Raw genomic sequence first — 16,290 nt, forward strand, 5'->3', positions numbered from 1 at the left:
GTTTCTCATGCTATTCAAAGTTGTTCCAAGGTGCTTTGAGTTTGAATACACGCTCTTAAGCAGTAATTAGCTGTAGTACTGTTCATTACGCTGTAGACAGTTTGATTCTAACTTCTGACTGCGTGGATCAAATCTTTTGAATTGCAATTAGCTCAGTACTGTCCCTTTAACAGTGGAAGATCCGTAAACTTTCAGTGTACTGTGCTCTGAATAGAACTTAGCCTTAGGTTACATCTCTCACTGAATTTAGATTTAGCAGCTTCGTTCGACTGCTCGGTACTTTTGGATAGTTAGATGTCAAACTTTTTCTTTAATTATGATAATTTCGTATTGCATACACTAATTTGGCAATGGAACGGCCAGTAGTCGCTAAGTGTTTGTCCATTATTAAATTTGCAATCTCTACCCAGAGTCCTAAGGCTCTTTGGCCAGCGGTTAGTCGCCAGGAGAGACTCTGGGGTACTGGAATTTTATTACTGCAGGATTTCCGCGGTAAAACAATGCAAGTCGTTACAGAGCAACCAATCAAAAAATTTAAATTTAGAAACCTCCGGCGAGTGAAACCAAGCAAGGGAAAAAATTCATTTTAATTTTAAGATGGATCAGGTTTCTCCCGAAACCCCTTTTTTTTAAAAAAACATCGTTACTTTCACAAAAATTACTTCATGTCTGCTGGCTCTACGAAAAGTGTAACTGCTGTGGTTTAAACAGTTAACACGTGTTTGTTCATCTCTAACTGACCTTGGACACCTTATGAGGGTTTACACAATGTAGTATTCCTTATCGTTATAGCACTTACGTACACGACAACAGAACAGCTTCATTTATTAGGAAGAGAAGAGAACTGAGTAAATAGAGCTCCAGTTAGGTTGGGGTTTAGCACCGATCTACAGTATTAACGCTTGAGCAATGATTTAAAAACGGCTAGCTTTTATTTATTCTGATTGGTAATTATATATACGAGAAAAATTACAATCATCCGCAGCTAGTCCTCGTTATTGTAATGGTTATGGATAGAAGAAATTAAGAAAACCACTCGGGTTCCAGCCGTGATCATACGTGCATCAGCCACTGTCTTTATAGACCGATTGCGGGAGCAACATCCACAAAAAACGTCTTTAAACGCTCGCCTATACTTTGGTATTCTCCATGCATAGATGAACGGATTTAAACTGGAATTCACTATAATAAACTTATTTGACGCGTTAAGAAAAAATATAAAATTTTCCGAGTTCAAGTAAGACGGTTTAAAAACTCTCATATTCTGAGCGATAAACTGAGGCAAGAAGGTTACGTAAAACAAGACAAGAACAACTAAAAAAGCTGATATCATTTTCCGTTCTCTGTTTCTGTGAGCAATGTCCATTGCCTCTCTTCCGTCAGCTAAATTTCCAACTCGATTGTTGTGGGAACGAAGGGCACTGAAAGTTTTCCAGTAAACTGCAGGCAGGATGATCAATGGAAATGAAACATGGAGATGGCAGTAAAGGAGAATGAATACAGTTGGAGATACACCCAGCGATAAACAAGAGAACAGCAAGGCGTAAACCCAACAAACCGTGAGAAATACTTTGGACTTCGATTTGGTGACGCGTGCTTTGTACTGAAGCGGAGATGAAACCGCGAAAAAGCGATCCAAAGCCATCGCAGCTATGGTACAAGACGACACGATATTTGAAAAAACGGCAACAAAGGTAAGCAAGATTTTTGCCCCAGCCAGATCTTCTCTTGCTTTGCGGTTGAACAAAGCGATGTCGTAATAAAGACTTCCAAATCCTGGCACAACACCGATCAGCAAATCACACACGCTCAAATTTACCACAAGCAGTGTGGCCGGTGACTGGTTCAACTGATTTCGATCAGGGTTCCGGTAGATTGAAATCAGCAATACCACGTTCGAAAGGACTGTTGGTGTACCAATCAAGACGCTTAAAATAATCCGAGATATAAAAAACATATGACTGCTTGAATCAAAGGCCGCGGTTGAATTGCCTGAACCAGAAGTGGACATTTTTGACACGTTCTTTTTAGAGGTTGTCACTGTTTGGTGGACGAAAGCAGTATGTGGAAGAACGACTGTGCACTGGGTATTATTCAAAATTGAATATTGTATCTTCGTGGGAATTTAAGTGTCCGCCCACCGGTGATATTTCATCAAGAAAAGAAAAAACTAATAATGACTTCTTTGAAGCACTCTTTTCCACTGGCTTAATGGAAGTGACGAAAAGCTTATTGAGGGATAATTAGCTTGAAAATAGTCTTTTAGTTCAAGAAGCTGAAGTTAAGACGAACATCCCAATCGATAAATATGAATAAGTAATTTACGTTCTGCTCACACGAAAAAAAATAACGAAATATGTTCGCCCAACTAGCGCTTACAGATAATTTTCTCTCACAGTTAACAATACCAAAGTGTTTTTATTTGAAAATTGACGACGTTTTCCATTCCCCAAGAGAGGGGTGGCGAGAAAGAGGAAAGGGCGTTATTTGTTTTCGAGTTTTCACCTGTCACCCACGCTCCGAACTGCGGTGTAAGCGTTACCACGAGTTTGGAAATTTTTTTTGTCCTGAAGGCAATTTGGAACGGAACAACAAAACAGTTTCAACCCATAAAAATCTGGGAAAAGGCGGCCGGTCGGTGTAATTAGAGATCGTCCCCTTTTAGAACCAATGCTTATTACAGGAGGTGCACATTGTGAGTACAATACCAATTTCGTGTGTTCATGTGTAAAATCCTTGAATGAGGTCATTTGATCTGGGAAATAAACGCTTTACACATAAGGACAAATGATTTACAAACCTTTGGGGTGGGGCCTAAACAAAAAATATCTTAAAGAAAGCTTTCGGAAATCAGTAATCACCGACAATTTTTTCATTTCGAGTAGCAATAATTTTTTAAAACGACGCTTTTTTTATGAAAGCCATTTTTCACATTAAAGCTCAAAAGTACTAGCTAATAAGGCCGGTAATAGCTTCATAATTGCCCCTCAACCTGAGGAAACTATGAGTTTGAGCAATGTAAGGAAATCTTTCGCTCTTAAGAGCAAACCCTAAGTTTTGTAATGAGGTTCCAACTTTTAATCCTAACTAAAGGATCCTTGAGCACAGAAATAAAGGCTGTTGAGAAATACTTTCCTTTGGAAATGTTTCTCATGCTATTTAAAGTTGTCCTAAGGTGCTTTGAGTTTGAATACACGCTCTTAAGCAGTAATTAGCTGTAGTACTGTTCATTACGCTGTAGACAATTTCATTCTAGCTTCTGAGTGCGTGGATCATATCTTTTAACTTGCAAATAGATCAGTATTGTCTCTTTTACTGTGAAAGATCCATAAACTTTCAGTGTACTGTGCTCAGAATAGAACTCACCCTTTGGTTACATCTATCATTAATATTGGATTTAGCAGCTTCTTTCGACTGCTCGGTACTTTTGGACAGCTAAACGTCGATCTTTTTCTTTAATTATCATACTTGCCAATTGCACACACTAATTTGGTGATAAAACGGTCAGCGGTCGCTAAGTGTTTGCCCTTTGTTAAATTTGCAATCTCTACCGAGAGTCCTTAGGCTCTTTGGCCAGCCGTTGATCGCCAGGAGAGCCTCTGGTTTACTGGAATTTTATTACCGCAGGATTTCCGCGGTAAAACAATGCAAGCCGTTACAGGGAGAGCAATCAACAATGCAAGCCGTTACAGAAGCCGTTACAGGGTAACCAACAAAAAATTTAAATTTAGAAATCTCGAGCGAGAAAAACGAAGCAGGGAAAAAAATTTCATTTTAATTAAAGATGGATGAAGTTTCAACTGAAACGCGTTAACTTTAAAAAACGTCGTAACTTTAATAAAAATTATTTTATGGCTACTCACTCTACAAAAAATGTAACTGCTGTGGGTTTATTTTTTTTTTTTACAACTTAGGGTTAAGTCCTAAACATTTGTTTCTTCAACTCTAAGTGACGTTGGACACCTTATTAGGGTTTACACAATGTAGTTATCCTTATCGTGATAGCACCTACGTACACGACAACAGAACGGCTTCATTTATTAGAAAGAGAACTGAGTAAATAGAGCGCCAGTTAGGTTGGGGTTTAGCACCGATCTACAGTATTAACGGTTAAGCAATGATTTAAAAACGGTCAGCTTTCATTCATTGTGATGGGTAACTATATATATACGAGGAAAAATTACAATCATCGCCAGCTAGTCCTCGTTATTGCAATGGTTATGGATAGAAGAAAATAAAAAAAGCACTTGGGTTCCAGCCGTGATCATACGTGCATCAGCCACTGTTTATAGACCGATTGCGGAAGTCACATCCACAGAAAACCTCTTTAAAGGCTCGCCTATACTTTGGTATTCTCCATGCATAGACGAACGGATTTAAACTAGAGTTCACTAATAAGAACTTATATGACGCGTAAAGAAAAAATAGAAAACTTTCCGCATTCAAGAAAGATGGTTGAAGAACAAACATATGCAGAGCGATAAAGAAAGGAAAGAAGGTAACATAAAACAAAACGAGAACAAGTAAAAAGGCTGATATCATTTTCCGTTCTCTGTTTCTGTGAGCAATGTCCATTGCCTCTCTTCCGTCAGCTAAATTTCCTACTCGGTTGTTATGGGAACGAAGAGCACTGTAAGTTTTCCAGTACACCACTGGCAGGATGATCAATGGAAGTGAAACATGGAGATGGCAGTAAAGGAGAACAAAGACAGTGGGAGATACACCCAGTGATAAACAAGAGAACAGCAAGGCGTAAACCCAACAAACCACGAGAAATACTTTGACCTTCGCTTTGGTGACGCGCGCTTTGTACTGAAGCGGAGATGAAACCGCGACAAAGCGATCCAAAGACATCGCAGCTATGGTACAAGAGGACACGATACTTGAAAAAACGGCAACAAAGTTAAGGAAGAGTCTTGCCCCAGCGAGATCTTCTGTTGTTTTGCGGTTGAACAAAGCAATGTAAAAAAGACTTCCAAATCCTGGCACAACACCGATCAGCAAATCACACATGCTCAAATTTACCACAAGCAGTGTGGCCGGTGACTGGTTCAACTGATTTCGATCAGGGTTCCGGTAGATTGAAATCAGCAATACCACGTTCGAAAGGACAGTTGGTGTACCAATCAAGATGCTTAAAATAATCCGAGATATAAAAAACATATGACTGCTTGAATCGAAGGCCGCGGTTGAATTGCCTGAACCAGAAGTGGACATTTTGACACGTTTTGATTAGAGGTGTGCACTGTTTGGTGGACGAGAGTACTCTGTGGAAGAACGACTGTTCTCTGGGTATTATTGAAAATTGAATATTACATCTTCGTGGCAATTGAAGTGTCCAACCACCGGTGATATTTCATCAAGCAAAGAAAAAACTAACAATGACTTCTTTGAGGCACTCTTATCCACTGGCTTAAGAGAGGTGACGGAAAGCTCTGAGCTATTAAGGGATAATTAGCTTGAAAAGGGCCTTTAAGTTGAAGCAGCTGGAGTTTAGACGAAAATCCCAATCGATAGATATGAATAAGCAATTTAGATTCTGCCCACGCGAAAGAGTTTTGAAAAAATCGCCGTTCACTTGGCCAAAACAGTAACGAAATACGTTCGCCCCACCAGCAATTTCGGATCATTTTCTCTCACAGTTACCAACACCAATGAGTTTTGGTTTTAAAATTGAGGAAATTTTAAATTTCAAAAGAGACATGGGTAGAGAAAAGGAAGGCAGGGGTGGTGGTGTTTGTTTTCGAGTTTATAACTGTCGCCCACGGTCCGAACTGCGGTGTCAGCGTTAACACAAGCTTGTAAATTTAAGTTTGTCTTGTAAAGGCGCTTTGGAACGGAGCAACAAACCAGTTTCAACCCATATCTGGCAAAACACAGCCGGTGGGTGTAATTAGAGATTGTCCTCTTTGAGAACCAATGCTTATTACAGGAGGTTCACATTCTGAGTACAATACCAATTTCGTGTATTCATGTGTAAAATCGTTGAATGAGGTCATTTGATCTCGGAAATAAAGGTTTTATACATAAGGACAAATGATTTACAAACCTTTGGGGGTGTGGCCTAAACAAAAAAATATCTTGAAAAAAGCTTTTGGAAATCAGTAATCACCGACAATTTTTTCATTTCGAGTGGCAATAATTTTTTTGAAAGGAAGTTTTTTTTTATGAAAGCTATTTTTCACATTAAGGCTGAAAAGTACTAGCTAAAAAGGCCGGTAATAGCTTCATAATTGCCCCTTATCTGGAGGAAACTATAAGTTTGAGCAATGTAAAATCTTTCGCTCTTAAGAGCAAACCCTAAGTTTTGTAATGTGGTTCCAACTTTTAATCCTAAATAAAGGATCCTTGAGCACAGAAATAAAGGCTGTTAAGAAATACTTTCTTTTGGAAATGTTTCTCATGCTATTCAAAGTTGTTCTAAGGTGCTTTGTGTTTGAATACACGCTCTTAAGCAGTAATTAGCTGTAGTACTGTTCATTACGCTGTAGACAGTTTGATTCTAACTTCTGACTGCGTGGATCAAATCTTTTGAATTGCAAATAGCTCAGTACTGTCCCTTTTACAGTGGAAGATCAGTAAACTTTCAGTGTACTGTGCTCTGAATAAAACTTAGCCTTAGGTTACATCTCTCACTGAATTTAGATTTAGCAGCTTCTTTCGACTGCTCGGTACTTTTGGATACAGTCGAACCTGTATATAATAGCCCTGTATTAAGCGGCCACCCTCTATTAAACGGCCAGTTTTCAAAGTTCCGATTTTTTCGGTCATACAAACGCTGTATTTTTTACCTGTATTAGGCGGCCACCTCTATTAAGCAGCCGCGGCCACCCTGTAGCAGTCCTATGTTTGTCTTTCTTTGTTATTTTTACCTGTATTAAGCGGCCACCCTTCAGTGGGAACTAAGCCATATGTTATTTTATGCGGTATTTTATTGTGCTTAAACTGCGACATGTACAAAGCTACTGTAAGCTGATACTCGGCCGTTTAGTATCGTTAACACTTTTCAGATGTCCGCAATGTGCTGAAGTATAGTACCATTTCACAAACGGTAAAACAAGTTTGTTTTGAATATGCTTCACTCTTTAGCTAGAAATTCCTCTTTAATTAGCTTGTTCCTCAGCCATGTGATGGAGAATGAATCGTCTTCAAAGATCACTGTCAGATGTTATAGAACATGCCGAACAACTACGGGCGTTTGCGCGGTACCATGGATAACAGGAATTGTCGCTGGCAGTGTCGACAGTTAACGACTTTGTTTAAAGTATTGATCGCTTGAAAGAGTGTTGATTGTCCTATTGTTTCCTTGCATGAAATATTTTTGTATTATACGCCATCAAAATTGACATTAGACCACGCCAAGTGAGTATTTTTAGCGATCCTGTTTTAAGCGGCCACCTGTATTAAGCCGCCAGTTCCTCAAGTCCCGAGGGTGGCCGTTATATACAGGTTCGAATGTAGTTAAACGTCGAACTTTTTCTTTAATTATGATAATTGCGTATTACATACACTAATTTGGCAATGAAACGGCCAGTAGTCGTTAAGTGTTTGTCCATTATTAAATTTACAATCTCTACCCAGAGTCCTCAGGCTCTTTGGCCAGCGGTTGGTCGCCAGGAGAGACTCCGGTTTACTGGAATTTTATTAACGCAAGATTTCCGCGGTAAAACAATGCAAGCCATTAAAGGGAAACTAATCAACAATGCAAGATCTTACAGAGCAACCCATCAAAAAATTTAAATTTAGAAACCTCCGGCGAGTAAAACCAAGCAAGGGAAAAAATTTATTTTAATTTAAGGTGGATCAAGTTTCTCCCGAAACGCGTTTATTTTAAAAAACATCGTTACTTTCACAAAAATTACTACATGTCTGCTGGCTCTACGAAAAGTGTAACTGCTGTGGGTTAAACAGTTAACACTTGTTTGTTCATCTCTAACTGACCTTGGACACCTTATGAGGGTTTACACAATGTAGTATTCCTTATCGTTATAGCACTTACGATACACGACAACAGAACGGCTTCATTTATTAGGAAGAGAACTGAGTAAATAGAGCTACAGTTAGGTTGGGGTTTAGCACCGATCTACAGTATACCAGTTGAGCAATGATTTAAAAACGGCTAGCTTTTATTTATTGTGATAGGTAATTATATATATACGAGAAAAAAATTACAATCATCGCCAGCTAGTCCTCGTTATTGCAATGGTTATGGATAGAAGAAATAAAGGAAACCACTCGGGTTCCAGCCGTGATCATACGTGCATTAGCCACTGTTTATAGACCGATCACGGGAGCCACAGAAAACGTCTTTAAACGCTCGCCTATACTTTGGTATTCTCCAAGCATAGATGAACGGATTTAAACTAGAGTTCACTAATAAGAACTTATATGACGCGTAAAGAAAAAATCGAAAACTTTCCGCTTTCAAGTAAGACGGTTGAAGAACAAACATATGCAGAGCGATAAAGACAGGCAAGACGGTTACATAAAACAAAACGAGAACAAGTAAAAAGGCTGATATCATTTTCCGTTCTCTGTTTCTGTGAGCAATGTCCATTGCCTGTCGTCCGTCAGCTAAATTTCCAACTCGGCTGTTATGGGAACGAAGAGCGCTGTAAGTTTTCCAGTACACAACAGGCAGGATGATCAATGGAAATGAAACATGGAGATGCAGGTTAAGGAGAATAAATACAGTTGGAGATACACCCAGTGATAAACAAGGGAACAGCAAGGCGTAAACCCAACAAACCGCGAGAAATACTTTGACCTTCGCTTTGGTGACGCGTGCTTTGTACTGAAGCGGAGACGAAACCGCGACATAGCGATCCAAAGCCATCGCAGCTATGGTACAAGAGGACACGATATTTACAAAAACGGCAACAAAGGTAAACAAGAATACTACCCAAGCCAGATCTTTTCTTGTTTTACGGTTGAACAAAGCAATGTCGTAATAAAGACTTCCAAATCCTGGCAAAACACCGATCAGCAAATCACACATGCTCAAATTTACCACAAGCAGTGTGGCCGGTGACTGGTTCAACTGATTTCGATCAGGGTTCCGGTAGATTGAAATCAGCAAAACTACGTTCGAAAGGACAGTTGGTGCGCTAATAATGACGTTTAAAATAATCCGAGATGTAAAAAATAATTGACTGCTTGAATCGAAAGCCGCGGTTGAATTGCTTGAACCAGAAGTGGACATTTTTGACACGTTCTGTTTCGAGGTGTTCACTGTTTGGTGGACGAAAGCAGTCTGTGGAAGAACGACTGTGCACTGGTATTATTCAAAATTGAATATTATATCTTTGTGGGTATTGAAGTGTCCACCCATTGGTGATATTTCATCAAGAAAAGAGAAAATTAATAATGTTTTTTTTTAGGCACTCTTATCCACTGGCTTAAGAGAGGTGACAGAAAGCTATGAGTCATTAGGGGATAATTAGCTTGAAAAGAGCATTTTAGTTCAGGCAGCTGGAGTTTAGACGAAAATCCCAATCTATAGAAATGAATAAGCAATTTAGGTTCTGCCAACACGAAAGAGTTTTCAAAAAATCGCCGTTCACTTGGCCAGAAAATAACGAAATATGTTCGCCTAGTCTGTGGAAGAACGACTTTGTACTGGGTATTATTCAAAATTGAATAATATGGAAATTGAAGTGTCCACTCACCGATGATATTTCATCACGAAAACAAAAAACTAACAATAAATGTTTTGAAGCACTCTTATCCACTGGCTTAAGAGAGGTGACGGAAAGCTTCGAGTTATTAAGAGATAATAAGCTTGAAAAGAGCATTTTTATTGAAGTATAAATAGATATGAATAGGCAATTTGCGTTCTACCCACATGAAAGAGTTTCCAAAAAGTCTTTTTCATTTGGACAAAAATAACGAAATGTGTTCGTCCTACTAGCGTTTTCAGATCATTTTCTCTCATAGTTAGCAACACCAATGTGTTTCATTTGAAATTGATGGTGCTTTTCATTCCCCAAGAGAGGGGTGGCGAGAAGGGGGTTACTTGTTTTCGAGTTTTCACCCACGCTCTGCATCTCATTAACAAGTGTAAACCGTGCGAAAACGAATGGTCGATTGTTACCATTGGTACCATTTGTACAAATGGAAGAGTAGTCAGTGGATTGGTTAACCATTGGAATCTGCATCTCAAAACAAAAGTCATGACGTTAATCTTCCTTGATCTTTAAGCGAAATACCTCGTTCTTTAATGCATGAGCCGAAACAAGCGCGCTACACATAAATATATATCTCTCTTTAATCCATGAGCCGAAACAAGCGCGCTTCACATGAACATACCTCGTTCTTTAATTCAAGAGCCGAAACAAGCGTGCTACACATGAATATATCTCTTTCTTTAATCCATGAGCCGAAACAAGCGTCCTACAAATGAAGACATCTCGTTCTCTTTAATCCATAAAGCCGAAACAAGCGCGCTACACATGAATATAACTCTTTCTTTAATCCATGAGCCATGAGTATATCTCGTTCTTTTATCCACGAGCCACGAATATATCTTTCGTTAATCCATAAACCGAAGCTAGCGCGCTACACATTAATATATCTCGTTCTTGAATCCATGAGCCGAAAGAAGCGCGCTACACATAAATATACATCGCTGTTTAATCCATGAACCGAAACAAGCGTACTACACATGAATATATCTCGTTCTCTAATCCATGAGCCGAAACTAGTGCGCTACACATGAATATATCTCGTTCTTTTATCCATGAGCCGACACAAGCGCACTACACATGAATATACATCGTTCTTTAATCCATGAACCGAAACTAGCGCGTTACCAATGGATGACCGGAATCCCACCGTACTCAACCCTTTCCATTAGGACAATAGTCTAAGTCCCCTTAATGATATGCTTTTCACCAATGGTGTACCAATGGAATGTCAAGTCACACTATTGGTACCAATCGTACCATTGGCACAAATGGGCGACAGGAATCCTACCGTACTCAGCCCTATCCATTACGAAAATAGTTCCCTTAATAAGATGCATTTTACCAATGGTGTACTAATGGACTGACCAATCGCACCATTGGTACGATTGTTACGAATGGAGTGACTTGGCATTCTATCGGTACACCATTGGTAAAATTCATCTCATTAAGGGGACTTAGACTATTGTCCTAATGGATAGGGTTGAGTACGGTGGGATTCCGGTCGTCAATTGGTACTCATCCTGATCCCTTGGGAAAATATCCTAAGTCCCCTTAATGAGATGCATTTCACCAATGGTATACTTACAGACTGTCGAGCCAATCCATTCGATCCCGTTTGTGTGTATTAGACAACACTCACCGGTCGGTGTAATTAGAGGTCGTCGCCTTTAAGAACCCATGCTTATTACAGTAGGTTTACATTGTGAGTACAATACCAATTTCGTGTGTTTATTAGTTAAATCGTTGAATGAGGTCATTTGATGTCAGATATAAACGCTTTACACATAAGGACACATGATTTACAAATCTTTCCGGTGGGGCATTAAAATCAGTAATCAGTAATCACCGACAGTTTTTCCCTTTGGAGAGACAATAATTTTTTAAAACGACGTTTTTTTTTAAGAAAGCATTTCCTACATTAAGACTCAAAAGCACTAGCTAATAATGTCGGTGATAGCTTTATAATTACATCTCAACCTGAGGAAACTATTAGTTTGAGCAATGGAAAATCTTTCACTCTTAAAAGCAAACCCTAAGTTTTGTAATGTGGTTCCCACTTTTGATCCTAATTAAAGGATCCCTGAGCATTTAAATGAAGGCTGTTGAGAAATACTTTCGTCTGGAAATGTTTCTCATGCTGTTCAAAGTTGTTCTAACGTGCTTTAAAGTTTGAATACACTCTCAAGAAGTAATTAGATGTAGTACTGTTCATTATGCTGTAGAGCGTGCGCGGGTCAAATCTTTTAAATTGCAAGTAGCTCAGTACTGTCCCTTTAACAGTAGAGGATCATTAAACTTTCAGTGTACTGTGCTCTGAATACAACTTAGCCTTAGGAAACATCTCTCACTGAATTTGCATTGAGCGCCTAATCAAGGGGGGGGGGGGGGGGGATTTACACTTTTCCCATCGTTCTTTGCGTTGCTTGAGAATGAATGACTTTCAGTGAAAGCTTTGAATATGTGGTTTTTAGTCGAAGTTCCACATGGATTTTTTCGCTTCACAACTGAGAAATGGCAAGTAAACAGTTTTTACTATGTTGCTAAATTCTCAATAATGAGATTAATGTGTTTCTTTGAGCGTATACGATCTTATAAAAATAATTTTAGGAGCCTTATTTGTTGGTTGTCATCAGCGACTGTTTCACAATGAGCGGTAATAAGCATTTTGAATCGTTCATGCGGCACACAAAGTAACTGCTCGAAAGCCAAAGATTTTAAAAATCAACATTTTAAACCTCAAAGTTTGCTATGAAAAGAATTGACCTTTATTGACCTCTCGTTTTCGCCCCAAAATTTGCTGTTGAATGTAGGTTATTTCTGGTGTCATATCAGTCAGATGTGAACGACTTACCGCGCGCCGTGGCGCAGATTGTTTTCCTAACGTTAATTTCTTTATAAATTGCTTCTCTTGCTCGAAATGTCGGGTTATACGGGAAGTAAAATTTTATTCTGTTGGAATCGATCCAAACGAAGCCATGACAAAGGCGATTTAACCGGAAAAGCGGCGTGTTACTGTTAGGTAGATGTAGAACCGAAATGAAATAAACAAGCACAGCGGGAGCGATGCGCATTTTTTTTATAACAGGCGTTTCAACAAGCTCTGTCTTTTAGACTGCTATTGAAATAATCTAAGTTCAGAGGAATTTTCGGCGGCTTCTCGTTAACTTTCTCTGTCTAGATTAATGCGAGTGGACTGCAGATTTTCCTTCTGATGTTTTTCCAATAAAAAAATATGCCAAAACAGTTAACGATTTCCTCTTATTGTCTTTACGAGTTCGATAAGATTGTCGTGACCTACGACGCCTTATGAGCATACTTTGGTGATAAAACACATTAAATATAACAGGAATACTGCTGGCAGACGAATAATGTTGGCTGTTTTTGCACTATAAAATATTCGCCGGCGGATCGCGGACTTGCGAGCCTTACGGCGTCTACTGTCTATAAGGTTATCGTTGGTGGCCTCTCGTTGATAATATAGTTTGCCCGCAATGCATGATGGGAACCGTGGAAAACCACCCCTTCGCCTAGTCGGTACTTTCGGACAACTAAAAGAGGATTTTTTTCTTTAATAATGATAATTGCCTATTGCATACACTAATTTGACAATGGAACGGCCAGCGGTAACTAAGTGTTTGGACATTGTTAAATTTTTAATCTCTACCCAGAGTCCTCAGGCTCTTTGGCCACTGTTTATCGACCGATTGCGGAAGTCACATCCACAGAAAACGTCTTTAAACGCCCGCCTATACTTTGGTATTCTCCAAGCATAGATGAACGGATTTAAACTGGAGTTCAATAAAAAGAACTTATTTGACCCCTGAAGAAAAAACATAAAACTTTCCACGTTCAAGTAAGACGGTTCAAAAACCATCATATTAAGAGCGATAAAGTGAGGCATGAAAGTCACGTAAAACAAGACGAGAACAAGTAAAAAGGCTGATATCATTTTCCGTTCTCTGTTTCTGTGAGCAATGTCCATTGCCTCTCTTCCGTCAGCTAAATTTCCAACTCGGTTGTTATGAGAACGAAGAGCACTGTAAGTTTTCCAGTACACAACAGGCAGGATAATCAATGGAAATGAAACATGGAGATGCAGGTTAAGGAGAATAAATACTGCTGTAGATACACCCAGTGATAAACAAGGGAACAGCAAGGCGTAAACCCAACAAACCGTGAGAAATACTTTGACCTTGGCTTTGGTGACGCGCGCTTTGTACTGAAGCGGAGACGAAACTGCGACAAAGCGATCCAAAGCCATCGCAGCTATGGTACAAGAGGACACGATATTTACAAAAACGGCAACAAAGGTAAACAAGAATACTACCCAAGCCAGATCTTTTCTTGTTTTACGGTTGAACAAAGCAATGTCGTAGTAAAGACTTCCAAATCCTGGCAAAACACCGATCAGCAAATCACACACACTCAAATTTACCACAAGCAGTGTGGCCGGTGACTGGTTCAACTGATTTCGATCAGGGTTCCGGTAGATTGAAATCAGCAAAACTACGTTCGAAAGGACAGTTGGTGCGCTAATAATGACGTTTAAAATAATCCGAGATGTAAAAAATAATTGACTGCTTGAATCGAAGGCCGCGGTTGAATTGCTTGAACCAGAAGTGGCCATTTTTGACACGTTCTGTTTCGAGGTGTGCACTGTTTGGTGGACGAAAGTAGTCTGTGGAAGAACGATTTTGTACTGGGTATTATTTTAAATTAAATATTATATCTTCGTGGGAATTGAATTGTCCACCCACCGGTGATATTTCATCAAGAAAAGAAAAAACTAACAATAAATGTTTTACTGGCTTAAGAGAGGTGACGGAAAGCTTTGAGGTATTAAGAGATAATAAGCTTGAAAAGAGCACTTTTATTAAAGTATCAATAGATATGAATAAACAATTTGCGTTTTTCCCACATGAAGGAGTTTTTAAAAAGTCGTTTTCATTTGGGCAAAACTAACGAAATGTGTTCGTCCTACTTGCGTTTTCAGATCGTTTTCTCTTACAGTTAGCAATCCCAAAGTGTTTTATTTGAAATTGATGGTGCTTTTCATTCCCCAAGAGAGGGGTGGCGAGAAGGGGGTTATTTGTTTTCGAGTTTTCACCTGTCGCCCACGCTCTTCATCTCATTTACACGTGTAAGCCGTGCGAAAACGAATGGTCGATTGGTACCATTGGTACCATTTGTACAAATGGAAAAGTGGTCAGTCGATTGGTTAAGCAATGGAATCTGCATCTCAAAAAAAAAGTCATGACTTTAATCTTCCTTCATCTTTAAGCGAAATACCTAGTTCTTTAATGCATGAGCCGAAACAAGCGTCCTACACATGAATATCTCGTTCTTTATCCATGAGCCGAAAAAGCGCGCTACACATGAACATACCTTGATCTTTAATCGATAGAGCCAAAACAAGCGCGCTACACATGAATATAACTTTCTTTAATCCATGAGCCATGAATATATCTCGTTCTTTTATCCATGAGCCATGAATATATCTTTCTTTAATCCATGAGCCGAAACAAGCGCGCTCACATGAATACAGCTGTTTCGACAAAAGTTGTCCAAAAAAGTGTAAAAGCGTACGCGACAATGCCGAAAGGTAGTCTGGAAAATACCCAATAAATTTCAATGAAAGCTCGGAATCCATACCGCCCGCCATCTCAAGTCTTCGCTGTACGGTCGAGGCATTATGGATTCTGAGCTTTTATTGAAATTTGTTGGGTATTTCCCAGACTAACTTTCGTCATTGTCGCGTACGCTTTTACGCTTTTTTTGGACAACCTTTTTCGAAACAGCTGTATACATCTTTGTTTAATCCATGAACCGAAACAAGCGCGCTACACATGAATATATCTCGTTCTTTATCCATGAGCTGAAAAAGCGCGCTACACATGAACATATCTTGTTCTTTAATCGATAGAGCCAAAACAAGCGCGCTACACATGAATATAACTTTCTTTAATCCATAAGCCATGAATATATCTCGTTCAGTCTTTTATCCATGAGCCATGAATATATCTTTCTTTAATCCATGAGCCGAAACAAGCGCGCTCACATGAATATACATCTTTGTTTCATACATGAACCGAAACAAGCGCGCTACGCATGAATATATCTCGTTCTTTATCCATGAGCCGAAAAAGCGCGCTACACATGAACATATCTTGTTCTTTAATCGATAGAGCCAAAACAAGCGCGCTACACATGAATATAACTTTCTTTAATCCATGAGCCATGAATATATCTCGTTCAGTCTTTTATCCATGAGCCATGAATATATCTTTCTTTAATCCATGAGCCGAAACAAGCGCGCTCACTATATATCTTTGTTTAATCCATGAACCGAAACAAGCGCGCTACACATGGATATACATCTTTGTTTAATCCATGAACCGAAACAAGCGTGCTACACATGAACATATCTCGTTCTCAAATCCATGAGCTGACACAAGTGCTACACATGAATGTACATCGTTCTTTAACCCATGACCGAAACAAGCGCGCTACACATGAATATACATCTTTGTTTAATCCATGAACCGAAACAAGCGTGCAACACATGAATATATCTCGTTCTCAAATTCATGAGCTAACACAAGCG

At 39.2% G+C, this 16,290-nt stretch overlaps 6 protein-coding genes across 6 annotated transcripts in view; all 6 read right to left on the reverse strand.

The window, feature by feature from the left end:
* The window catches only part of LOC146466016 (melanocortin receptor 5-like), a 159,616-nt gene that overhangs the window by 137,342 nt on the left and 5,984 nt on the right, over nucleotides 1-16,290 (reverse strand). The window lies entirely within an intron of this gene.
* Nucleotides 1-16,290, reverse strand: part of LOC146466030 (HEAT repeat-containing protein 6-like) — a 95,190-nt gene that overhangs the window by 29,134 nt on the left and 49,766 nt on the right. The gene's annotated exons all lie outside the window — the stretch shown is intronic.
* On the reverse strand, nucleotides 986-2,120 carry LOC146466036 (melanocortin receptor 5-like). Its single transcript, XM_085127883.1, has one exon. It carries the CDS (start codon nucleotides 2,009-2,011, stop codon nucleotides 986-988), a length of 1,026 nt encoding a protein of 341 aa, XP_084984009.1. The 5' UTR covers nucleotides 2,012-2,120.
* LOC146466037 (melanocyte-stimulating hormone receptor-like) lies at nucleotides 3,966-5,317 on the reverse strand. Its single transcript, XM_085127876.1, has one exon. The coding sequence runs from the start codon at nucleotides 5,215-5,217 to the stop codon at nucleotides 4,276-4,278; it is 942 nt and encodes a 313-aa protein (XP_084984002.1). The 5' UTR covers nucleotides 5,218-5,317; the 3' UTR covers nucleotides 3,966-4,275.
* Nucleotides 8,264-9,223, reverse strand: LOC146466038 (cannabinoid receptor 1-like). The gene has a single exon (XM_085127884.1). The coding sequence runs from the start codon at nucleotides 9,200-9,202 to the stop codon at nucleotides 8,264-8,266; it is 939 nt and encodes a 312-aa protein (XP_084984010.1). The 5' UTR covers nucleotides 9,203-9,223.
* On the reverse strand, nucleotides 13,360-14,313 carry LOC146466039 (galanin receptor 2a-like). The gene has a single exon (XM_085127885.1). The coding sequence runs from the start codon at nucleotides 14,311-14,313 to the stop codon at nucleotides 13,360-13,362; it is 954 nt and encodes a 317-aa protein (XP_084984011.1).

Source organism: Pavona decussata, unplaced genomic scaffold (assembly GCF_977016875.1).
Source record: "Pavona decussata unplaced genomic scaffold, jaPavDecu1.1 SCAFFOLD_154, whole genome shotgun sequence".
Classification (NCBI taxonomy): domain Eukaryota; kingdom Metazoa; phylum Cnidaria; class Anthozoa; order Scleractinia; family Agariciidae; genus Pavona; species Pavona decussata.

Bases quoted from the DNA above. Each gene is read 5' to 3' on its own strand.
- LOC146466038 (XM_085127884.1), bottom strand. From the start codon at position 9,202: ATGTCCACTTCTGGTTCAAGCAATTCAACCGCGGCTTTCGATTCAAGC.
- LOC146466039 (XM_085127885.1), bottom strand. From the start codon at position 14,313: ATGGCCACTTCTGGTTCAAGCAATTCAACCGCGGCCTTCGATTCAAGC.
- LOC146466037 (XM_085127876.1), bottom strand. From the start codon at position 5,217: ATGTCCACTTCTGGTTCAGGCAATTCAACCGCGGCCTTCGATTCAAGC.
- LOC146466036 (XM_085127883.1), bottom strand. From the start codon at position 2,011: ATGTCCACTTCTGGTTCAGGCAATTCAACCGCGGCCTTTGATTCAAGC.